Consider the following 25,775-nt stretch of genomic DNA (forward strand, 5'->3'; position numbering starts at 1 on the left):
ACCCTTCAGACTTTGATTGCTGGAAATCAGCATACACAGAGAAAGCTCCATCTGCTGGACCATTCTTGTAAATATCAGCCATGATCTCTATACTTAAAGGTTTACTGTAAAACAGAGGTGTCCAATCTTTTGGCTTCCTTGGGCCACATTGGAAAAAGAATTGTCTTGGGCCACACATAAAATACACTAACACTAACGATAACTGATGAGCTAAAAAAAAATCACAAAATCTCATACTGTTTTAAGAAAGTTTATGTATTTGTGTTGGGTCATATTCGAAGCCGTTCTGGGCCACATGCGGCCTGTGGGCCACAGATTGGGCAAGCCCGCTGTGATAACCATTGCTGTAGTGCTTGTCATCTTTGTAGGAAGGCGTGTTGCGAGGCTCACAAATTTTGAACTTGGGAATGTCTGTCCACCTCCGTCACATGGGAGCTGAGAGCATATTGAAATGGTGCTCACATGGTGGGGATAGAATAGGGTCTTCAGGCTACGTGGGAGTCATAGAGGGTACCTGAGAGAGAACAGGCTTTTCTTGGTTCAGAAATTCTAGGTTTGAGAAGGAAAGCCTCCATACAGTCATCTCCACACTGCACAACAGGTGAGCAGGTTTCAGCAGACATTTCCACATTGTTGTTCTTATTGGTCTAAATGTATACCTGGTCAGAAGTGGTTTTCATGGCCCCAGAAGTTCAGGAAGAGTTATAGGAACTCTGTCGATGGTGTCTTTTTAATTGTTAGACATTTTGCCCACTGTTGCTGGATGAGCATTTTTTGGGCAGACCCATTTTCTTAACAAAACTGTACTCTCTGAGGCAGCTTGGATCTATCTAAGGTTTCCATTAGTTAATTTGCATAGCTCATGTTGGCATTGTGGAGACTCAACAGTTTATCTGCAGGGTGTGAAATAGGTTCTGCTTGGGGTATTAGTCAGCACCATAAAGCAGAAAAGGTGGCCAGACTCACTCTTTGGACTCTGGATCCTGGATTTACTGAAACCGCAGATACCCTGAGCCTGAAGATGCCACGTCCAGTCCTAATACCTCATTCCTGGAACCCACCTCCACCATTGTTGCCACTTGAACAACATAAAAAAAATTTTAATGACATGTTATGTTGCTGAACCTAAAAGATAAATATAGAATTCTACATGCTGCAGAGACTCCACATTCTTTTCTAGCTTATTTATTTATTTATTTAAAATAGAGACAGAATCTCGTCCTGTCACCCAGGCAGGAGTGCAGCGGCGTGATCTTGGCTAACTGCAACTTCTGCCTCCTGGGTTCAAGTGATTCTCCTGCCTCAGTCTCCTGAGTAGCTGGGATTACAGAGGTCTGCCACCATGCCTGGCTAATTTTTGTATTTTTCGTAGAGATGGGGTTTCACCATGTTGACCGGGCTGATCTTGAACTCCTGACCTCAGGTGATCTGCCCACCTTGACCTCCCAAAGTGTTATGATTGCAGGCATGAGCCACTGTGCCTGGCCCAAAATGGCTCTTTGAAAGCGTTAATAGGATATTTAAAAATTGTTGAGGTCTTGGGAGAAAAATCACGTGATTATTTCAGTAGATAAAAAACATAACTTTGATAGGTATATGTTACAAGAACTCAGAAAATAGGAATAAAGGGGAATATCCTTAATTTGATAAAGGATTTATGCCAGTAACCTAAAGCAAACTGTTTATAGAGAAACTTTAGATGCATTCTGTCTAAGATCAGGAACAAGACAAAGATGATTAACACTGTTACAGCTCTATATGTTACTGGAGGTCCTAGATAGTCCATTAAGAAAAGAAATACAGGCCGGGCATGGTGGCTTATGCCTGTAATGCCAGAACTTTGGGAGGCCAAGGTGGGCGGATAATGAGCTCAGGAGGTCAAGACCATCCTGGCCAACATGGTGAAACTCTGTGACATCTCTACTACAATACAAAAAAAAAAAAAAAAAAAAAGCAGTTCCAAGATGGCCAAATAGGAATAGCTCCAGTCTGCAGCTCCCAGCGTGAGCAACTCAGAAGACGGGTGATTTCTGCATTTCCAGCTGTGCAAACGGCACATCAGGAGATTATAACCTGCGCCTGGCTTGGAGGGTCCCATGCCCGTGGAGCCTCACTCACTGCTAGCACAGCAGTCTGAGATCGAACTGCAAGGTGGCAGCGAGGCTCAGGGAAGGGCGTCTGCCATTGCTGAGGCTTGAGTAGCTTTGAAGAGAGGAGTGCTTCTCCCACCATGGAGTTTGAGATCTGAGAATGGACAAACTGCCTCCTCAAGTGGGTCCCTGACCCACAAGTAGCCTAACTGGGAGACACCTCCCAGTAGGGGCCGACTGACACCTCATGCAGACGAGTGCCCCTCTGAGATGAAGCTTCCAGAAGAAGGATCAGACAGCAACATTAGCCGTTCTGCAATATTTGCTGTTCTGCAGCCTCTGCTGGTGATACCCAGGCAAACAGGGTCTGGAATGGACCTCCAGCAAACTCCCAACAGACTTGAAGCTGACAGTCCTGACTGTTAGAAGAAAAACTAACAAACAGAAAGGACATCCACACCAAAACACCATCTGTACGTCACCATCATCAAAGACCAAAGGTAGATAAAATCACAAAGGTGGGGAGAAACCAGAGCAGAAAAGCTGAAAATTCTAAAAATCAGAGCACCTCTTCTCCTCTAAAGGAAAGCAGCTACTCACAAGCAATAGAACAAAACTGGATGGACAAAGCTGGAGGCCTCACACTACCTGACTTCAAACTATACTTCAAGGCTACAGTAACCAAAACAGCATGGTACTGGTACCAAAACAGAGCTATAGACCAATGGAACAGAATAGAGCACCCCAGAAATAATACCACACGTCTACAACCATCTGCTCTTTGACAAACCTGACAAAAACAAGAAATGGGGAAAGGATTCCCTATTTAATAAATGGTGCTGGGAAAACTGGCTAGCCATATGTAGAAAGCTGAAACTGGGTCCCTCCCTTACATCTTATACAAAAATTAATTCAAGGTGGATTAAAGACTTAAATGTTATACCTAAAACCATAAAAACCCTAGAAGAAAAACTAGGCAATACCATTCAAGCCATAGGCATGGGCAAAGACTTCATGACTAAAACACCAAAAGCAATGGTAACAAAAGCCAAAATTGACAAATGGGATCTAATTAAACTAAAGAGCTTCTGCACAGCAAAAGAAACTACCATCAGAGTGAACAGGCAACCTACAGAATGGGAGAAAATTTTTGCAATCTACCCATCTGACAAAGAGCTAATATCCAGAATCTACAAAGAACTTAAATTTACAAGAAAAAAATCAACCCCATCAAAAAGTGGGCAAAGGATGTGAACAGACACTTCTCAAAAGAAGACATTTATGCAGCCAACAGACACATGAAAAAATGCTTATCATCACTGGCCATCAGAGAAATGCAAATCAGAACCACAATGAGATACCATCTCACACCAGTTAGAATGGTGATCATTAAAAAGTCAGGAAACAACAGGTGCTGGAGAGGATGTGGAGAAATAGGAACACTTTTACACTGTGGGTGGGACTGTAAACTAGTTCAACCATTGTGGAAGACAGTGTGGCGATTCCTCAAAGATCTAGAACTAGAAATACCCTTTGACCCAGCCATCCCATTACTGGGTATATACCCAAAGGATTATAAATCATGCTGCTATAAAGACACATGCACACTTAGTTTATTGTGGCACTATTCATAATAGCAAAGACTTGGAACCACCCAAATGTCCATCAATGATAGATTGGTTTAAGAAAATGTGGCACATATACACCGTGGAATACTATGCAGCCATAAAAAAGGATGAGTTCATGTCCTTTGTAGAGACATGGATGAAGCTGGAAACCATCATTCTGAGTAAACTATCCCAGGACAGAAAACCAAACACCACATGTTCTCACTCATAGGTGGGAATTGAACAACGAGAACACTTGGAAACAGGGTGGGGAACATCACACACCAGGGCCTGTTGTGGGGTGGGGGGAGGGAGGAGGGATAGCATTAGGAGATATGCCTAATGTAAGTGACAAGTTAACAGGTACAGCACACCAACGGCACATGTATACATATGTAACAAACCTGCACATTGTGCACATGTACCCTAGAACTTAAAGTATAACAAAAAAATTATTAGCTGGGCTTGGTGGTGCGTGCCAGTAGTTCCAGCTACTCTGGAGGCTGAGGCAGGGGAATTGCTTGAACTCGGGTGTTGGAGATTGCCGTGAGTCGAGACCGTGCCACTGCACTCCAGCCTGGTGACAGAGCAAGACTCCGTCTCAAAAAAAAAAAAACAAAACTAGAAATAGAAATCAGTTAGCAGGATTGGACAGGAAGAGATAAATCTTTAAGTATTAATAGACAATCTACACATAAAAATACATAGAAGCAATAGATAAAAATATCTATTAATAAGATAATTGAGTATTTGCAATTAAAGGATCATTTTACAAAAATCAGTAGAATTCCTCTGTATTCAAAATAATTAACTAGAAGAGATGATGATACAAGATGTCATTCACAATAACAAAATCAATCATGTCTCTAGGATCTAGGAATTAACCTAGCAATGCATAAGATCTACATGGAGTAAATTTTAAACTCTGTTACAGTATTATTCAAAAGACTTGAAAACCAGATACACCATATTCAAAGATGGTACAACATATTTGTAACAGTGTGAGTTCTCCCTAATCTATAGATTCTATGAAATGTCAATCAAAATCCAGTGGAATATTTTGAGAAATTTGAACCACTAAATAATTTACGTGGAGCTTCTGATTCTGATTATGACACTTTTGCTTATATTACACCAGCTGTTCTGCTGAAAACAACTAGAAAATCTTGACTAAAGTATAAATTTATCTGTTTGAAGGTATAAGAGCTATGAAATCAGTAAGACACAAGGGGCAAAGAGTTGCAGATACAAGCTGTTGAGAGGTAAACTCCCAACATTCAGCCCTACCTTTCTCTTTTAGGCAGTTGCCATTACCTAGGCCATAGCAGAACAGCTAGAAATCTCATAGGCAGGAAAAACATAACTTGGAGTTCAGGTTTCAGTAAAGAATAGGCTCTGTTAAGTATCCTAGGTATTCAGTTTTGATCCTTGAAGGTCTATCACCTTTAGGTGTAAAGACAAATGGAAATGAGTCTGCCATTATAAGACAGAAACTCAGTTGTAATCAAATCAATTCTTAAGACTCCATGACAGGATAAATATGAAAATTACACCCAGGCACATATCAGTAAAACTTCTGAAAACCAAAGATAGAAAATTTTAATAATACCTCACGGAAAAAGGACATGTAACTTCCAGAAAGCAGTGAGACAGTTCACTTCTCAACAGAAATGATAGAAGTCGAAGATAATGGAAAAATGGCATTTTAAAACTGCTGAAAGAAGAAAAGCCATCAATCCAAAACTTTATGCCCAGCGGCAGTATCTTTAAATGAAGGCAAAAACCATAAGATATTGCTGAAAGAGAGTAAAGAAGACCTAGGCAAGCAAAAAGACATTGCATATTCATGAATTGGAAGACTTAATATTTTTAAGATGGCAGTGTTACCCAAATTGATCTACAGATTCAGTGCAATCCCTGTAAAAATTCAAGGTACCTTTCTGGTAGAAGTGGACAAGGTGATCTTAAAATTTATGTGGAAAGTTGAGAGATCCAGAATAGCCAAAATAATTTTGAAAAAGAGCAAAGTTGGAGGACTCACACTTCCTGATTTCAAAACTTACTACAAAGCAGTGGTGATCAAAGTTGAGTGTTACTGGCGTAAGGCTCATATATAAATCAAGAGAAAACAATTGAAAGTCCATAAATAAATTTTTACATTTATCGACTGTTGGTTTTTGCCAAGGGTGCTGAAACCAAGGAGGTAAAACAGTTTTTTTCCAACAGTGCGGGACAACTGGATATCCACATGTGAAAGAATGAAGTTGGACTCTACTTCATACCATATACAAAAATTAACTCAATACAGATCATAGACATAAATGTAACAGATAAAACTATGAAACCCTTAGAAGGAAACATAGGTGTAAATTTTTGTGACCTTGGCTTAGGCAATGGTTCTTAAATATGACACGAAATCTCAGGCATCAAAGAAAAAAACAAAAAATAAGATTTCATCAGAATTTAAAACTTTAGTGCCTCCAAAAAACACCATCAGGGAAGTAAAAAGACAGCTCACAGGGAGGGAGAAAATATTTGCAAATCATGTATCTGATGAGGGTCCAGTGTCTATATTAAAATAACTCTTTACAACTCAGCAATAAAAGCACAACCTAATTTAAAAATTGATGAGTGATTTGGATAGCTGTTTCTTCAAAGAAGTTATACATATGGACAATATGTACATGAAAAGATGCTCAACATCACTGGTCATTAGAGAAACGCAAGTGAAAACTACAATGAGATACTCCTTCTCACCCACTGAGATGGCTGTAATAGGCAAGACAGTAACAAGTATTGATGAAGATGTAGGGAAATTGGAAAGCTTAGGCATTGCTGGTAGAATGTAAAATAGCATTCTTCAAAATGTTAAACATAGAATTACCATATGATCCAGCAATTCTACTCCTAGATGTGTACAAATGCAAGAGAACTGAAAATGTAGGTACACACAAAAACTTGTATATGAATCTTCATAGCACCCTTAATCATAATAGCTAGAAAGTGGAAACAATTCAAATGTCTGTCAACTGATGAATGCATAAACAAAATGTGGTATATCCATATGGTGGAATATTATCTAGCCACACAGGAATGAAGAAGTACTGATATATGCTACAATATGAATGAGCCTTGAAAACATGTTGAGTGAAAGAAGTCCAAACAAAAAGCTACATATTGTTTGATTCCATTTATATGAAATATCTGCAGGTTTGTTACATAGGTAAACATGTGCTATGATGGTTTGCTGTACCTGTCAACCCATTACATAGGTGATTAAGCTCCACATGCATTAGCTGTTTATCCTGATGCTCTCCTCCCCTGGCCTGCCCTCACCTCCCCACCCTGTAGGCCTCAGTGTGTGGTGTTCCCCTCCCTGCATCCATGTGTTCTCATTGTTCAGCTCCCACTTATAAGTGAGAACATGCGGTATTTGGTTTTCTGTTCCTATTAGCCAATAGAACAAGTAGACAAGAATGAGGGATAAAGGATATGAACAACCTCAACATAATTGACATGGAACATTATACTGAATCACTGATGACTACTTGTTTCCTGTTTAGTACGCATGGAACATTTATCATTTACTAGTGTATAGACATGCAGTTGATTATTATTTTTTTTAATATGGACCTTGTATCCTGTAACTGTTGTAAATCCACTTAGTTTTAGGACACAGTTTTTGTATATGGTTCCCTGTTAGATTTCCACCTTCTATGTTATCTAACTTTTATTTCCTGTCTTTACCAGTTTTATGGTCACCAAAGGGAAAATTACCTTGTGCACATGTACCCTAGAACTTAAAGTAAAAAAAAAAAAAAAGTCTCCAAAGTTTGGCAGAAACCATCAGGGTGAAAACCAGCTATGATGCCTGCTTATCTGTTAGTATTCTTAGATGCACTTAATTTTGATGCTGTGCCAGTTTCTTTCATCTCACTCAGAAATATGTTTAAATGGTTAACAGTTTCTCACATTTATGATATATAGGAAGGTAATTCAATGTATCTAATCTTCCATACTGCCAGAAATGGAAAGTTTTGTTTTTTCATATGAATATTAATCTCAACTTGTCTACTTAAAAAAGTGTTATTTTCTTTGGGATAATTTGAAATTTACAGATTAAACGAGAATTGAAGTCCAGTTCTCTTTAGATTACAATAGGATTTGTAAGTTCAGAGAAGAGAGATGGCCAGTTTTGTAAACTTTTTACTTATTTCTTACGTTCCTTACTAGATTTTTTTTGGTAGCTGTTGATGGGATATTTTCTACTATGTTTTTTTCTTTTTCTTGAAAAATATGAAAGGTATTTATTTATATATATCCTACTTTATTAATACTAATTACCTTTTGTTACCAGCTACCTTAACAAATTACCTTGTTGCTAGTAGTTTCCTGTTTATTTTTTACTTTTTTAGTTATACAATTGAATCTTCTACCAAAAATAATAAAATTTGGAGTCTGTACATTGACAATTTCCCTATTAGCTTTCTTGACTCCTTGAGTTTTGATTTTTAGCTTTAACTCTCTATGTAATTGCTCTTACCTGTGCATTAATTTTATTCTGCAGTGTAGTTTCTCCATTTTCTTTTCTCTCCATCTAACCCTATTCTGTTCATCCTTAGATTTCAGGAATTCTTTAAAATATCTAATCAGCTGATGTTACTCTTATTACTTTCCAGTGTTATGGTTTATTTTCGACAGCTTATATTGTCTGTCATCTCATGAACTTGAAGGTGGGAGGGAAGTAAATGAGGGTCCCTAGTTTGCCATCTCAAAACAGACTCTATTTAGACTATTTAAATACTAACTTAAAAAGAAAACATCAACAAAAGTCAATTATCTTGGCTGTTATTCTTCAGTAATTGAATATTTCTTGGCTGGTCTTCGCAGCTGAGGTTCTTTATACTACTTCAGTGTTTCCATCCTTTGAGAACTCCATATCCTCCCTGTTTCTGCCTCTACATGTCATTGATGAAAGTCTTCATTCCTTGTACCATAGATCCTGGAAGTTTTGATACTTTCCATCTATGGGCTGTGATATAATACTGTTTGAGCGGTGCAAGGAGGTGAGGTTCAAACCTCTTCTCTTTGCTTCTGGGTTTTAACTAGTATACTAGAGCTAGATCAGGTTCAAAATGATCAGATTTTCTGTTAAAAGGGATCAAGACTTAAACTTGGAGCCAGACTCCTAAATGCAAAGTGGAGTTCTGACTTGGAATCTCAGAGTAGACTCCAAGTATATGTATCCAGCTAGCTGACTTGAGGTTTCCAGCCAGCCTTACAAACCAATTGGGTAGTGGAATAGAGAACAATATTGAAATATGGACATCCAGGCCAATTGCTAGAGGACAAATCTTGAGTCCTAATCCATTTGAGTTTATTACAAGGACAGAAGTGAAGTGCAAGGGAATTACTCATTTTTGTTTTTCAACATTTGCCTCTTGAATCAAGAGAGAGGGTGGAGCCTCTCTTGCTTGTGAGGCAGGGTGTTTCCACATACTCATAACTTGAACTCTAGGAAGAAAAAGATAGCAGGATACATTTTACAGAAAAGAGAAGTAGAGCAGCGTGCTTTGCCCAAGCACTCATCTCCTTTGATACAGTTCCTTCAGATACTTTGAAATAACTAATGCATTATATTTAAGGCCAATATTACTAGTCATTGTGTTTTCAAGGAAATCAGAGGTATTCCCTGCTTCACTAAATGTATTTGTCATTACCTATTGCTTCTTTAAAATCATCCCATATTTGGAAATCAGTTAAAGAATTGTGGCAGAAAGAAGTCAGTGAAGGAACTGAATACAAGAATAAAGTCAGGAGATGAATGAGTTTATGAAAATGGGAATAAAGATATAAAATACTTTTATTTTTCTAATGGGGAGATGAGAACACCTATACAACTTCTTCCTAGTATTTATACTTAAAACTATTAAATTCCTTATTTATGTGTTTAATGTTTGTGTTCACCTATAAAGTGTAATCTCTGTGAGGTCAGGGAGTGAATTTCTCTTATTTATTTTATTCCCTACTTAGAACAGTGCTTTTAAATGTAATTTTTTTTTATCAAGGGCTAAAAACATAGGAAAATGGAGTTCTTTTTTTCTTTCATGCTTCCCTCTTTTGACTAATGAAAATAATACTTACTAATCATCTACTATAATCCAGTAATTTACATGCCCTTGAGTAGGGTCGCCGTTTAATCAGCAAGAGGGAGAGAGGTACACAGGGTTGATACCCACTTCTGTAAATTGAGGGATATTTTTCCAATTTTATTTCTATTCACAGGTAACAAAATTGATGTAGTTTTATAAACATTAATATAATGAACTTTTCTTACCAAATATTTTGTCTTTTTCCCATGTATTGAAACATTTCTTTGTAAATCTGATTTCTTATGGCTCCATAAAAGTCCATTATGTGGATATTTGATAATTTACTTAACCATATCCTTATTGTTAAGCTAGAACGTGAGCTCCATGAATATAAAGATTTTTTTCCCTCTGTTAGCTCATTGCAGTTTCCCAGTACTACAACAGTGTCTAGTGTATAAGTAGGTACTCAATATGTATTTGCAGCATGAGTGAAAGAATGTGCTCTATTTTTTGCCACATTATAAATGACTTATAAAATGTTTTTGTACCTAATGCTTTCACTGCACTTCAAATTATTTTCTAAGAATAAATTTCTGGACAAGGACTTGCTGGTTGAAAAGACATAGAAAAGGTTGTATGATTTCAGATTAGTTTTCTAATCCAAAATAATATTATCTGTGGCTGTTTTTCTTTACACTTTAATTTTATAAATTTTCTATAACATATTAGGATCAAAATAGTTATTTTTTTTTCTTTTAAGTGCATTTCTATTTATTCAGAGAGCAGTGAGCAGTCTTCTAACTGGAATATAAGGTTTTTGTTGGTGGTGGTAAAGATGAGGCTTGAAAGGTCACAGCTGGGTGCAGTGGCTCATACCTCTAATCCCAGGACTTTGGGAGGCCGAAGTGGGTGGATCACCTGAAGTCAGGAGTTCGAGACCAGCCTAGCCAACATGATGAAATCCCATCTCTACTAAAAATACAAAATTAGCCAGGCGTGGTGGCATGCACCTGTAATCCCAGCTACTTGGGAGGCTGAGGCAGGAGAATTGCTTGAACCTGAGAGGCAGAGGTTGCAGTGAGCTGAGACTGCACCATTGCACTCCAGTCTGGGCAACAAGAGCAAAAATTCGTCTCAAAAAAAAAAAAAAGAAACATCATTTGGGCAAAGCAGTGAATGGCTTGGTATGGCATGCTAAGGACCTTTATTCTGCAGGACTCGGAGTCCTGTAAACTATTAATAAGCCGAATACAAAAATTTCATAAATTAAATAAAAACAAAAATACAAAAAAGCAGAGTACAGATGCCACCTGTCTTTTGAAAGGGTTATGTCCCAGTGAACCCACTGTAAGTTAAAAATAAGTCTTGAAGATGCATTTGATATACCTAACCATCATAACCTACCTACCATAGCCTATCCTACCTTAAATGTGCTCAGAACATTTGTACAGTGTAGAGTATCGGTTGTTTGCTCTCTTGAGTGAGTGAGAGCTGTGGCTCACTGCAACTGACCAGCATCCTGAAGAGTCTCATATGGCTTTCTATTGAATACATGTTGTTTTTGCACCATCTGTAAAGTCGAAACATTGAAAAATCTTACGTTGAACCATTGTAAGTTGGAGACCCTCTGTAGTGGTGTAATTAGAACTCTTCTAGAAAGGTAATAGTGATAGTGCTGAGGAAGGACTGGATAGAGAAGGGGACAAAGGGAGGTGCTGGATTTCTCACTCTCTAGTCTCCATATCTGGCCAGTCACCAACTTTTATTTAATATCCTCAGTATTTCTTCAGTTTCTTCCTCTTTTTCTTAGTTAGATCCTCTCATCTCAATTACTGCTATAACTTTCCAATGTCTTTCTCTGCCTTAAAACCATTCTTCACAGAGCTGCTATAGTGATCTAGCTAAAACTATCTACACAGAGTGGTTCCCTTGTTACCTGTATTTTTAAGGTTCTAGTTTGTTAACATGACATACAAGCTTCTCTACTCTTTGGACCCTTCAACACCATTTCTTGCTACTCCCTATTGTGTTCTTTATGTTCCTAGGAAAGAAAACTGCTTAATTTCCTGCGTATCTTCTCCCCCACACATATTTCCTGCCTCTGTGCCTTGCTTATGCTGTCCCTACTTCCCAAACTATCCCCTGTCCTCAGTCACATCCATTTCAGTCCCCTTTTTCTGGAGTTCACTATGTAAGACTCAGTTGTCAGCCACTTCATTTAAAAAACTTTTAACATACATATTCACATACTATACACTTTCCTCCTCTACTCCCACTTTGGGGTCAAGGATGTGTCTTCTTTACTTTTTTATAGGACACTGATTTTTACTCCTCCTTTCCCTGTAGTACTGTTATGGTACTGTCTGTGTACTACTGTTTAGGTGTGTTTTCCCACACTGGACTGTGAGAATTTTGGAGGCAAGAACTTTTGGGGGCCAAGAGTCCAACCCTTATTATTGATCCAACCTTTGGCTCTCTGAAAGTTTGCTGAAAACTTAACTTACAAAAGGCAGATTAATAGGAGAAAAGGTATACAAATTTATTTAACATGTATCCATGGGCACCTGTATGAGGAAGACCCCAAAATACAGGGGAAATTGCCCATTTTTATGCTTAGGTTCAATAAAGTATAGACAGCTGTGTACAAATGTGATTGGAGAAGAAAAAGGGTATGATCTCATGCTAACAGACTGAGTTGGGAAACCCAGCAAGGCCTGTCTATCTAAAGTCTTCTTGGCCTCTCTGTGCAGCATTCCTTCCTTCCAGGTATGGGGCAGGACCCTCTCTGGAATGGGGGTCTGATGACCTACAATGAAACAGGTAAAATCTGATAGTTTTTTTGGTTGTTATTTCTTTGTTTCAGACAGTCTTGCTGTGTCCCCCAGGCTGGAGTACAGTGGTGTGATCTTGGCTCACTGCAACCTCAGCCTCCTGGGTTCAAGCCATTCTCATGCCTCAGCCTCCCGAGTAGCTGGCACTACAGGTGCCTGCCCAATTTTTTTGTAGTTTTAGTAGAGACGGTTTCATCAAGTTGGCCAGGCTGGTCTTGAACTCTTAACTTCAGGTGATCTGCCCTCTTCAGCCTACCAAAGTGCTGGGATTACAGGCATGAGCCACCGTGCCCAGCCATTTTTCTTAAGACAGGGTCTCATTCTGTCACCCAGGCTGGAGTGCAGTGGTGCAATCACAGCTCACTGCAGTCTTGACCACGCTCCCATCTCAGCCTACCAAGTAGCTGAGATCACAGGCATGCACCACTATCCCTGGCTAATTAATTTTATTTTTTTTGTTGTTGTTGTTGTTGTAGAGATAGGGTCTTCCTGTGTTGCCCTGGCTGGTCTCGAACTCCTGGGCTCCAGTAATCTTCCCTCTTCAGCCTCTCAAAGTGCTGAGATTATAAGCATGAGCCACATTGCCTGGCAATAATTTCTTTGTAGCCAGTTTTTATACCGAAAGGCTGAGGGAAAACTAGAGTAATATTTTTAGGTTTTATGGCTGGCTTTGAGGAAAGGGAAGTTCTAGTTTCTAAGACCTAGAGAAGAGGGATTCTAGTTTCTATGGCTTACCTTGGGGGAGAATGGGACTGAGAGACAGAGCAGGAGAAGGTCAAAGAAAAACTTCTGTGTCTAATGCTGCTGAGTCCTTCATTTTGGAGTATTGTTTTCTGAGCCCACCAAACTTTTTATTCAGCTTTGTGTTCTCAGCAGTTAGCATAATGTATAGCATATAGTAATGTGTTTTAAAAAAAAGAGCCTATTATCATTTTTCAGTTGAAATAATGAGTCCTTGAATTAGGTCAGTGGTAGTGGGAAAGGAGGGTGGGTGGGAGAAACAGATTCAAAAAAGTCAACTTTGAATGTTAATGATAAGTTAAAGGTATGTAATTTATAGATAATGAGATTTGCACTTGAGTGAGTTTGGTATACAGATTTTTGACTTCTTAAATTTAACATTTGCTGAACACGCTAGAGAGATGACCAGTAGGCAACTAGAAATAAAGGCATAGATAGTAAGAGATAGGGATTTAGGAGTTGCCAGCATATTGTATTAACTGAGGCTTTGGAATAGATAATATAGGTCAGGAAGGAGAGGAGGTGTAAAAAAGGTGAAGTAGAGATCCTTGGGGAAAAATATTTAACAGGTTACAGCAAAAGAAAAATTAGAGAAGTGTATTAATTGTCAGCAGTGTCCAGTAATGAAGAAAGGGTAAAGCAGGTGAGAATTGAGAACAATTTATTTGGAAATTAGAAAGTTGTTATTGAACTTTGAAAGAATAATTTCTGTCTAGTAGAGTGAAATTGAAATTAGTTTGAAATAGGTGTTTGAAAGAGGTTGAGAAGCAAACAAATGATGAGCAAGTGGAAAAAGCAAGCATGTACTACTCTTTCAAAATGTGCTTTTTGGAGAAATGTGTTGTGGAAAGGGATATGGTATCAGTTCCTTGAGGAAAAGGTAAAATGGGAGTGACGTTTTTGTTTATATTTTTGTTCTTGGATGGGGAATGGTCTTGGAAAAGTTTTTCGATTGATATACAGGAGAAAGGGGGATTGAAAGCAGGAGAGAAATTTTTAATGGAATAAGGACAGGAAGGGAAGGAAGGAAGGAAGGAGAGGGTCTGGGATCAAGATCTCAAATGATACAGTTACACCTGAAAAGTAGTAGGGTTCAAAAGGAAAAGAGGTATGGAAGCACAAAAACATTTAGAGTTGGCATGAGGGAATGTAAAAGGTCTGTTATCTATAAAGTAGGCAACCAGGTCATTAATCGCTGGTGAAGAGTAGATAGGACAGGATTGGGATAGTTTGTGGTGGCAGGGTGGTACAGGACATTTTAGAAGACTGATAAAGTTCTGTTGAGAGTGATAGAATTAATGTCAGGACTGCAGGTAGATTTGAGGGCTTAGCTGAGATTGAGCTATGGAAATGAAAAGCAACAATAAAAAGACTTAAAGAATATATATATTTGTATATGTGTAATATATATATTCCTTACATATATATCTTTATATATATCCATATATATTTATATACATATATATAAATATAAAACATGACTTTTTTTCATTAAAGAGACTGAAAAAGACAGGGAATTGAAAAATTACTTGTAGTTGCTCATTAGGATATGTAAGGCAGTTAGTTAAGGACAGCCAAATTTGCTCTACTGTCCTGATGCTTGGAAGAATTAAAGAATGGGGTACAGGGCTGGGGAGTTGGTGGCAGCAGATAGCAGTCCAGCAGTCAATCAAGTCCTGCCTGGTCATAGGTCTGTGCCATTTAAACCTCCAGGATCAAGTCAGAGCACTTGACGCATGACTGATAATATTTGGAATTTAGTGTGAGGTGTCTTCTTAAAATTTTTTTTTTTTTTTGGTATGTTCTTGCTCTATGTGTGTATTGATTAAAATATGTGAAATAAAAGCAACAGTTTGCTGGTAATTAACTGTTATTTCAAAACAATTAATTTTGTATAGAAAAGTAGTATTGGCTGGATTATGAGCTTTACTGCTTATTCATTCCTGATGAAAATATCTCTGCTGGGCTTACATACCCTGTAGTGTTTATGAACTGGTAGGTTTAGAAATGAAGAGACCCTAGAGAGATAATCATTTCCTTCAAGACGTTTTGTCTTCTACTAGGAATTTTTCAATAGATATATAGGCCCAGTGGATAGGCTTACCTCTGCATGAATATTTGATAGGAGCATTTCTGTCAGTTATGCTCTTTCTTAAAAAAAAAAGAAACCATGAAAATAAATGCATCATTTATATAACTCTTGTAAGAAATGCATAAATCATGGGAAACAGTAAGATACAATTGAAATTCAGCAGCTCAGTGAGTTATGAACCTTCTCTCTACAACTCAATTGTGTTAGTTACTGCTTAACTTAACGCTGGGTTTTCCTTTTTGCTTTCAGGAAAACCTTTAACTTACGCCCTGGGTGTTGCCTGTCAACAGTTTCCTGGTGGCTCACCGCTTCTGCCTGCTCCAGCCTTGCTCCGGCAGCTTCAAGGCTTCTGGGCTTCAGAGCTTGTTGTGAAAGCTTGCTGCTTTGGCCTGCTACCCCTGCTTCAGGTGTCAAAAGCTTTTAATTAGCTTGCTTCCTCTAATTACTATAACTAGGCCCTTACGTGTCTGCATAATCCAGTTCTAGGGTCTGAAGGGAGAATTACCTTTAGCCATTCATTCTTCTTTAAAAAATCTTTTACTCTGGCTGTCCTGGCGTTCATGGGGGAGTAAGAAGCTATATTGCATGATTCACCTTTGATGGTGCTAGTCTTCAGTCTGTAGGGGCAAACTGGTGTGGGCATACTGTATTTTATAGCCAGTGTTTGTTCTGATTGGTTGATGCCCATGCTGTCCCAATTTTAAAGTATTTTGACTGTTACTACTGAATATATAAATTGTGTCTCTATAGAAAGGATATCTCTAGCTGGTTTAATAAACTCTTTGTAGTGTTTTTAGTTTGCTTATTAAACATAATTAGTTTCCTCCCCCATTTTTAATAAATATTTTGAACACAAATTGGTCACTCAGAAAAATACAGCGATTTCTACACATTTTGTAATGATGACCATTAATGTGTCAATAGGTATCAGAATTACAGGTATGATGAATCGGAAGAACTCCTCAGTACCTATAGAACTATTCAGTACTTAGAGTAGTAAAAGTATACTAGCTCTCTTATCAGATAGCCAGATACATATTCTGGTTCTATTACTTACTCATTTTGTCACTATGAGTAAGTTAATTAACTTCTCCAAACATTAGTTTACTAATTTAAGTGGGGATTATAGAATCTGCTTTAGATTGGTATAAGGATTAAATGGGGGGTAATATATCTAATATGCTTAGCCCAGTGCTAGGCACAGAATAAGCTTTCTATAAATAAGAGTTATTTTTTGTTATTTTATTATTATTAATCATAAATGATAGTAGATGATATGTGGGAGAAATTAAAAGGTGAAAAAGTAAGTAGTGAGCAGCAACAGACAAAAGATAATAAAGGCCAACTTGTGAAGTCAGGACTTCGATGCCTCTTAAGAGAACGGAATGAGCTGGGATAAGCTGATAGATGTTTAATCACAAAATACACAGTTGTATCTCTTTTGTCATAATACCTTATTTTTGAGTTTTAGTGTCAGTTTAGTTGTATACTTGCAGCTGAGAATATTGATGCCGTAAACTTTGCATGGATATACACCCACAGATTCCCAGTCATTCATCATTAATTTAGCTAATGTTTACTGAGTACCTATAGATTCCCAATTACTAGGTGTGTGCCAGTGAACAAATAGGAAAAAAAAATCCCTGCCCTCGTTAGCTTATATTGTAGTGAATGAAGCAAATAATGAACAAAATATATAAATAGAATACATAGTTCATAATGTTAACAACTAATGGGAAAGGGAAGCAAAGAAATGGGTTAGAAAGTGTCAAGGGGTAAAATGACATTTCATTGAAGGAGTGAGAGAGAAAGCTGTGTGGCTTTGTGGGGCTAGAATATTCCAGGCCTAGGGATCAACAAGTACAAAGGCTAGTTGGGATTGAGCAAGGTGATCATTATAGCTGGAGCAGAGTGAACCAGGGGGAGAGTAGCATGAAGTCAGGGAAGGTGGAGGGCCAGAACATGTTGGCCCCAGAAGGCATAGTAAGGATTTTGACTTTTACTTGGAGAGAGATGGGAAACCATTGGAAGCTGTGGAACAGAGGAGTGTCATGATCTGAGCTACATTTCAAGAGGATCAACTGTAGCTTCAGTGTTGAGGATAGATTGTGGGATGAGAGGACAGAAGTAGAGAGGTCAGGTAGGACAATCCAGGCAAGATTTTCTTTTGTTTGTTTGTTTTTTGAGGCAGTCTCACTCACTTCAGCCCGAGCTGAAGTGCAGTGGCACTATCTCAGCTCACCGCAACCTCCGTGTCCTGGGTTCAAGCAGTTCTCCTGCCTCAGCTTCCCTAGTAGCTGGGACTGCAGGCGCCCACCACCACACCCGGCCAATTTTTGTGTTTTTAGTAGAGATGGGGTTTCACTATGCTGGCCAGACTGGTCTCAAACTCCTGACCTCAGGTGATCCACCCACCTTGGCCTCCCATAGTGCTGGGATTACAGACATGAGCCATGGCGCCCGGTCTCAGGCAAGATATAATGGTAGCTTGGAATGGGTTGGACCAGAGGAGGTATGGTGAATGAATTCTTGCTATATGCAGGAAGACTAGATTTATAGAAGTCCATGGCAACTGTTTCTGTTTTCTACAACCTGTAACTTAAGAATGAACATAAAATTCTGTAACTGCAATTTGTAACTAGTTTGTAGCTTCAAATGACTAAAAAACACTAGCTTCTGTAGTGTTTACAGAAATAATTCTTGAATTATTATTATTACAGGTTTTCTAACATCATGTTTTTACTATGAAGTCTTTCAAGACATTGCTAATGTTTTTAAAAATATGTCTGTTCTGTGTTAAACTGTAGTCTTGCAGTTCATACTAAATGTACTTTTAATTTTGATCAAGCTAAACAAGAAAGGACATTTTAACATACTACATTCTTATATGTTAGCTATGGTTCTTGAAAATACAGGACCTGAGGTTAGAGTTCTAAGAAAATCCTCCTCTTCTTGATTTTTAGCTACTGAAATGAATATGAATATGACTTGCAGTGTTAAAGGAGAAAAGCAAGATCAGTTTGATTGTATTTTATTACTTTGTAAACTTCATATCTTTTCTCATCATTTACCAATTCGATAATTCAAGAATATTTCCTGAACTGACATTTATTTCACCACACTCACCTTATTCCAGAAAATATTTTAGGTAGCTCATGAAACTGTTATAAGATAGCTTTGAAAATGTTTTCCACCCTGCAGCAGCATGGCATTCCTGATGACCACACACAAGCTAAAATGTAGCTTCATTTTAGCCCTGATCAGTTACACCACAATACCTCGACAATTAGCGGTCATTTCATGACCAGGATGTGATGTGGTATCCCATACTATCTCATTCCATGCTTCAGATTTTATGTGTTTTATATAGAAAATGTAGAAAAGCAAGTAGAAATTGCATCACCTAGAAATACCTGATCTTTTGATTCTTCTGTTAATATACATAAAGCATAGAAATTTATGGTACATATTTTATGTGTGTGTGTATATATATATAGAGAGAAAAAAGTCACAGTGTACACACTTTAATAAACTTATTTGTTTATACTGTGAACTTTTCCCTATTAACATTCCGTAGTAATTTTTTAAAGTGTATGAGTAATTTTCTGTAATACTGTGAGATACCACATTTAGTCAAATTGACCATTTAGAATGTTTAAGTTCATTTCAATATTTTACTATTGAAAACCATACTGGTGAATATTGTGGCTTAGTTTTTATTTGTATGTAGATATATTCAGTTGAGGGTATTTCTATCCATATTTCTATGTAAATATATTTTTCATAAGTCTAAAATTATAGAAAGTTAGACATTAAAGAGATGAAAGGTTTTTTATTTTGGTAGTTAAAGAAACTGAAGAAATTGAGAGTTGTATTCTTTGCCACATATTAGAGGTAGAGTTGGCAGTGAAGAGATTGGGCTATAACATGCTTAGTGTAATGCCTGGCACATAATCATAGCTAACACTTATTGAATGCTTACTAAGTGCCAGACCCTTGAAAAACTTGAAAATATTTTTCACTGTGCAGCAGCATGGCAGCCCTGATGACTGCACGGGTGTGTAGAGTGGGTCTCATCTTGGCCCTGATCAGTTACACCACAATACCTTAATAATTAGTGGTCAGCAATCCCAAGTACAAGGATTATACTTGTATTAATTTTTAAAATCTTTACCACAATGATAATAAGTATTGTTATTAACCCCGTTATCATGACGAGGACACTGAAGTATTGAAAAGTTAAGTTTTTTGCCGAGAGTTGTACAGCTAATGACAAAACTAGGATTCAAACCCAAGTAGTCTGACTTCAGAATCCATGCTATCACCACTCCCCAAAACAGCCACAATAAATGCTAGCTAAGTGTTTGAGTGTTCAATAAATATTAGGCATCATCATTATTCCTACTGCACAGTTGTATATTCCAGAAGTTGTTTTGGTTCCAGTATTTTTGGATTTTAGAAAGATAATTTAGTTAGTATACTCTATTTTATGTAACATTCCCATTAGGGTTTAGAGCAGCACTTCATAAACAGATACATTCACATTTCTTCAATGAAGCATGTTTGTTTTTATACTAAGTGAGATTAAAAAGCAAGAATATTAATAGCCTGATGTCACTATATGCTGCCAAATGAGTTATGAAAACCTTTTGTCTTTTAGAATTGCAGATAAGGGATTTACCTGTGTAAAACTCTTACCATAGTGCCTGGCATTTAGAACACACTCCTCCTTCTATTAGATTTATACTAGTAGTATTGGGTGGGTATTACTACTACCACTACTTTTTGTTAGTAGTTATCATCAGGTACATATTTATAGAAAACTGATGAATTGTAGAGTACTGCTAGTACTTTTCTCACATTGTGACCTTAGGAGGGGAAGATACCTAAGTTTTGGAGTCTTTCAGCTATTCTTCCCTCAATCAGAATAAGAGGGTGTAAGTGTTAGCGTTCTGTGTGTTTTCCCCACCCTAAATTTAATCTTGTATAGCTCAGTGCTCCTGTCCGTCTGTCCATGTGCACTCCCAATTGTGCAGGGTTTGATTTTTGAGTCTAAGCAGTAGCTCAGGTGGTGTGTTCACCCTTTCAGAGATCTTAGTGAAACAATGTTTCAGGTTTTTCCTTATTCTTTATTAAAGCCCTTTTTAAGTATGATTCCATTGAGAGAACAATTTAATTGACCCATCATTTCTCCAGATATGACTGAAGACTAAAGTGATTGTGTTTGAAATTGAGATACTTCCTTTTCTTTCTCACCATTTTAATTGATGAAAAACTATAATCAGTCATTATAACCACTTATAACAATTACCAAGAAATATTTAGTATTCATACACTTACTGTAATTATATGGTCATGTTATTTTTATTGCAGTCTGATCCAAATATAAATTTATTAAATAACCTTGATATGCACATTTGCTATTTTTTTTTTTTTTTTGCACTTGAATTTAAACCTATACTCTATTTTTGGAAATATCCCATTGAACAGCAGTTTGAAGATCTGCTGTATATAGTTTGACCTCCCTTTCTGCGTATTAGGGTAGCATTTCTCTTCCTCCCCACCCACCCCCAGTAACTGGAAGCATCCTCCTTCAACCTTTGTTTTCCTCTTTTGTAGGCTAGCCTCTGGCCTATGGCAAATCCAGTGGGGTGAAAGGCCTTATAGATTATCTGGTTAAACTGAAGCAGAGAGATAGAAATAGAAACGTAATCAATTTGTTGAGAGTGAGAAAGGGATTTTATTTATTGTATTTGATAGTTTTTGATTCACAATTGAAATGTAAAATACAGAAATAAATGTTTATTGAGGGATCTGGCCAGCAACCCACAATGCAACGGGGCTCTCTCTTTGTTCCCAGGCAGATCGGCAGGTCGAGAAATAAGAGACACACACAAGATAGTGAAAGCTGGGTCCAGGGGCGTCACTGCCTTCTGGTCCCGTGATGCCACCAATGCACTGGATATACCAGCATTTATTATTAAGTTTAGTCAGGGCAGGAGGAGGTTAGTGAGGGATTTAGGGTCATTTGATTATGAGGTGAGATGGTCACATGGGGGTGAAGTAATTCTTTAACATAACATCTGTATGCAGAAGCACAGTATACGGAGATAGGAATTTACAATATAGTGTGTGCATCAGTAATTTCTAACAGAGCCTTAAAACAGAAACACAGTCTTTCCATAACCTATGATTAGCAAGATATTTTAATCAGCAGTAACAGTTGTAGCAAAAGCTGGTTACCAACAATCCATAGAAACAGGACGTGAAGCTAGACAACCGGTTAGACCAGAAATTCTCAGAAAGGAGTATGCCTTAACCCTAAAGAGGTCTAGAAGAGCCGTGGCAAGATGAGGGTGTTTATAGCCCTGTCTTATCCATATGGACAGGCACCCCCGCATGCATCCGTTTATAGGCTCTCCACAAGGGTCTCATTCTATTCCCAGAGCTATGAACATCTGCTTTTCTGGGACAGGAATCTTGGTGATGTGAAACCTCCCTGACTGCACGTCCATTCATAGGCTCTCTGCAGGGGGAAGCACATCATGCGCTCTTGGCTCATTCTGGCAGTCCAACCTGGCATTGTCTTTACACAATCCTGCATGCAATTTTGTATTTACAATAATCAGCAGCATTTCATCTTTTATTCCATAGCGATAGTTTCAGGGGGTCTCCCTAAAAATGTTCCTTTTTTTTCTTTTTGGAAGGAATGTGTAAAGTTTAGTTTTTGTGAAATTGTCAGTTTTAATTGCTCTCTATGCGTATGTATATGTGTGTATGTGGTTTGGGGATTATGGTATAGTATGTGGTTGGGGGTTATGGTATAGTATGTAAGAGTATGTGATATGAAAAATAGGATCGTTTTCAGTTTATTTCATATTGTTTGATCCTCTCAGAACATATTTGTTTTGGCAGCTGGCCTTCCTTGTAACATGGTGTTGGAATTTTGCATGCATTATTTAATAAGCTCTAGTTCTTTCCTGTTGAACATTTTGTTCAGTTTCTTAGTGATAGTAGATATTGAGTTTAAATTCCAGGGCAGAAAACTTGGAAAGGGGGATATAATGTATAATTACCAACTAATATAGTGTTCCCAAATATCAACTAATACAGTATTCACAAATACAGTTGTTAGTTTGGCACATGTTCACTAACTTTTTCATCTGACAACATTATTTAATTTAGGATCTTAGAATTTGAACTGCATTGATATAATTGATAATTGGTATTTTTTTTTTTTTTACAGAGAGGAAAAAGGAAAATGGATGACTGAAAAAAATTATTTGTCATTCTTTTAAAATTTATATTTCCTATATCTTTTCTAGGTTGCCGTAGTAAAACTTAAAAATGCAGATAAAGTATTTGCCATGAAAATATTGAATAAATGGGAAATGCTGAAAAGAGCTGAGGTAAGAGTCTTATGTATTGGAATATATAAATATTTTAGAAATATTTTTCAGGAACTATAAAATTACATAGAGCTCATTAAATATTACTTGGTAACATTTTGTCTATGGTGACATTCTTTAAGGCATAAAAGACAAATTCAACACAATTGTGATGTAATTATGATAAAGGTTACAATCCATATGCTAATTTAATATTAGAATACTAAATGGAAACCCTTGTAATGTGGGGCTTATGCAGTTATATTTAAAGGATGTCTGCAAACTACTTTCTTTTATAGAAAGACATTTTGTAGTGGATGATTTCTAACGTGACATAACTTGTTTATATTATTCTGTATTTATCTGTATTCTGCTACAAGCAAAAGTCAGCAGGAGTTTTGAACATACCCTCTGGAAATTCTGTTTAATGCTGATTATGCAGTCACTTCATATTTTGTTTTATATTACAGGAGTTGTAGTAAAATCTAGTAGTGCAAGAACTGCCTGCATTTTTATGTAGGTTTGAGGGAAGGATTGACTGGAGTGATGTTAAAAATATCCAGCAGCTAGTATGGCCTGGTCAGAACTGATGGCACACATAGATCTGGAGTGGAGTTCTTGGGGGTCCTCTGCTGTGCTGTATCATGGGGAAGGGTTGAATGGGGTAGGCATTCTGGGGCTTCAGGGAAGCAGAACTTAACTGGTGTAGAATTCTGTCAGTATTTTAACTGATAAAAAGTGATACTGATGAGCAGGCTGAATAATAGCCCTGGAAGTTGGTAAGATTAGTAAGAAAATAACGGGAAATTCGCCCTTAGAAATTTTTATCTGTCAGTACTTGTAGCAACCCGAAGATGAACAAACGTATAGGGAAAAGCAAAAAGGGTTCCCATGATGACAGATGTGGTGGCAGTGAAAGTAAATACTTCATTATTTATTTCTTTGGAGAAATTTGAAAACACAAAGAAGAAACTAATAATCACTTTTGTTCTGTTACCCAGAATTAATAACATTTTGGCCAAGTTTTTGGTTTTAGTTTTTTTTTAAAACTAAAAAAAAAAAAAAGAAAACAAACAAAAACCCTTAGAAGTGAAGCACAAATATATTCTTTGTAAAACAAATAATAGCATATTACAGATAAAGCCAAAGCGTTCTTTTACCACCCAAGTCCATCCTTTCTCTACCTCCCAGAGGTCATTATTTTAAAATACTATTTCTTCATTAAACATTTTTTGTTTGTTTTTATATATTTAGGAGATAAGGTGCAGATTACTTACATGCATATATTGCATTGTGGTGAAGTACCCATCTAGTGAACCTATCACCCAAATAGTGAACATTGGACCCAATGGGCAACTTTTCAACCCTCACCCCCTTCCCACCCTCCCACCTTTTGTAGTCTGCAATGTATTATTCCACTCTGTATGTCCATGTGTACTCATGGTTTAGCTTCCACTTGTAAGTGAGAACATGTGGTATTGGGCTTTCTGAGTTTTTTCACTTAGCATAATGATCTCCCGTTCCATTCATGTTGCTGCAGAAGATAAGATTTTATATATGTATATACATGCACACACACACATATATACATATATACATATGTGTATACACATACCACATTTGCTTTATTCAGTCCTGTGTTAATGGACAGCAAGATTGATTCTATGACTTTGGTATTGGGAATAGAGCTGTGATAAACATATGAATACAGGTATCTTTTTGATATAATGATTTTTTTTCCTTTGGGTAGATACCCAGTAGTGGTATCGCAGGATGAAATGGTAGTTCTGAGAAATCGACGTACTGTTTTCCACAAAGATTATACTGATTTACATTCCTATTAATAGTGTATAATTTTTCCTTTTTATCTACATCCCCCCAGAGGTAATTATTGTATAGTAATATCCTGTTTGACAAAGTATCTGGGAGATTTAATGTCACATGTATCACTGGGATATGTGCTAGCATCCATTATATTCAACACCTTAGTTTTTACTTATAATTTCCCTAAGACTGAATTGCCTTACTGTCACTGGTTGAATTTCTCAAGGAGTAAATACCAAGATTGAGTTTATTGTGCAGATATTTGTTAGGGATTTCTTTTGAGATCAACACCTGTAGAAGGGAAGGGAGGGAAATAGGATTTGTAAAGTTGTCCCATCAGCCTCAGTTGATTCCACTGGGAGCTCTGTAGCAGAAATGGCTCTTGAGAAGTGTCCTACATTGGATCAAAGTGTCTAAACCTTTATACACCTACCTCTACTAGTCAGTGGACATGGACTACCCCTGAAGGACATGGCCTTGGACTGGTAGGCTTTCTTCAGCTGATGCAAACCCTGAAGGTGTGACAGCATTCCCGGCTGCTAGAGCAACAAATCCTGTTATTACAAAATAGTAAATAATTGTGTTCTGATTAGCAGAAATAACAGCTGTAGTCAGTTTACTGTTTCAGAGTTAGAACTTTTAAAATTGAATTAAACTTTGTACTTTTTTTTTAAATGAAGCTAGATATTTTGGGGAAGAATTGTGAAAAGGACAAATGACTGGGTTAGCTTTCATTACAGCCAGAAGTGGCAAAATCGAAAATAAAACAGTATAATTTAAAATCAAATATTTTATTGAATTAACAAGTATTAATATATTCTGTTTCTGAGACAAGATGGAATAGACTCATTTCTCCCTGTTCTCTGTGAAGTACAGCTAAAGATTCTGGACATTATATATAAAACAAACATTAGAAGAACCCAAAAGGTGGAGAGTATAAGGTAGACCAGCTAGGGACCTCAGGACCTTAGAGTATAAGACCCCTTTTGGAGGTCAGTGTTATGCTGATAGAAAAACCTGACAAGGACCATTCAAAGAAAGTTTAAGATAAATATTCCTCATGCATTTAGATGCAAATATCTTTAACAAAATATTAGCAAATACAATTCA

The 25,775-nt window shown here is 37.3% G+C and overlaps 2 protein-coding genes across 24 annotated transcripts in view; one reads left to right on the forward strand and one right to left on the reverse strand.

Annotated features, from left to right (window-relative positions):
• Positions 1-25,775, reverse strand: part of SNAP47 (synaptosome associated protein 47) — a 779,054-nt gene that overhangs the window by 642,719 nt on the left and 110,560 nt on the right. The gene's annotated exons all lie outside the window — the stretch shown is intronic.
• Positions 1-25,775, forward strand: part of CDC42BPA (CDC42 binding protein kinase alpha) — a 332,162-nt gene that overhangs the window by 85,260 nt on the left and 221,127 nt on the right. For 22 of the 23 annotated variants that reach the window (XR_007719261.1, XM_050757123.1, XM_050757286.1 and 19 more), the window contains exon 3: positions 22,779-22,862. Coding sequence is in view for 22 of the 23 variants with exons in the window: in XM_050757123.1 (XP_050613080.1) it covers positions 22,779-22,862 (84 nt within the window). In the remaining variant the exon portion in view is untranslated. Of the gene's footprint in view, positions 1-15,702; positions 15,861-22,778; positions 22,863-25,775 lie in introns of all 23 variants that reach the window. The other variant, XM_050757276.1, reaches the window with a different exon arrangement.

This window comes from Macaca thibetana, chromosome 1 (genome assembly GCF_024542745.1).
Source record: "Macaca thibetana thibetana isolate TM-01 chromosome 1, ASM2454274v1, whole genome shotgun sequence".
Taxonomy (NCBI): domain Eukaryota; kingdom Metazoa; phylum Chordata; class Mammalia; order Primates; family Cercopithecidae; genus Macaca; species Macaca thibetana.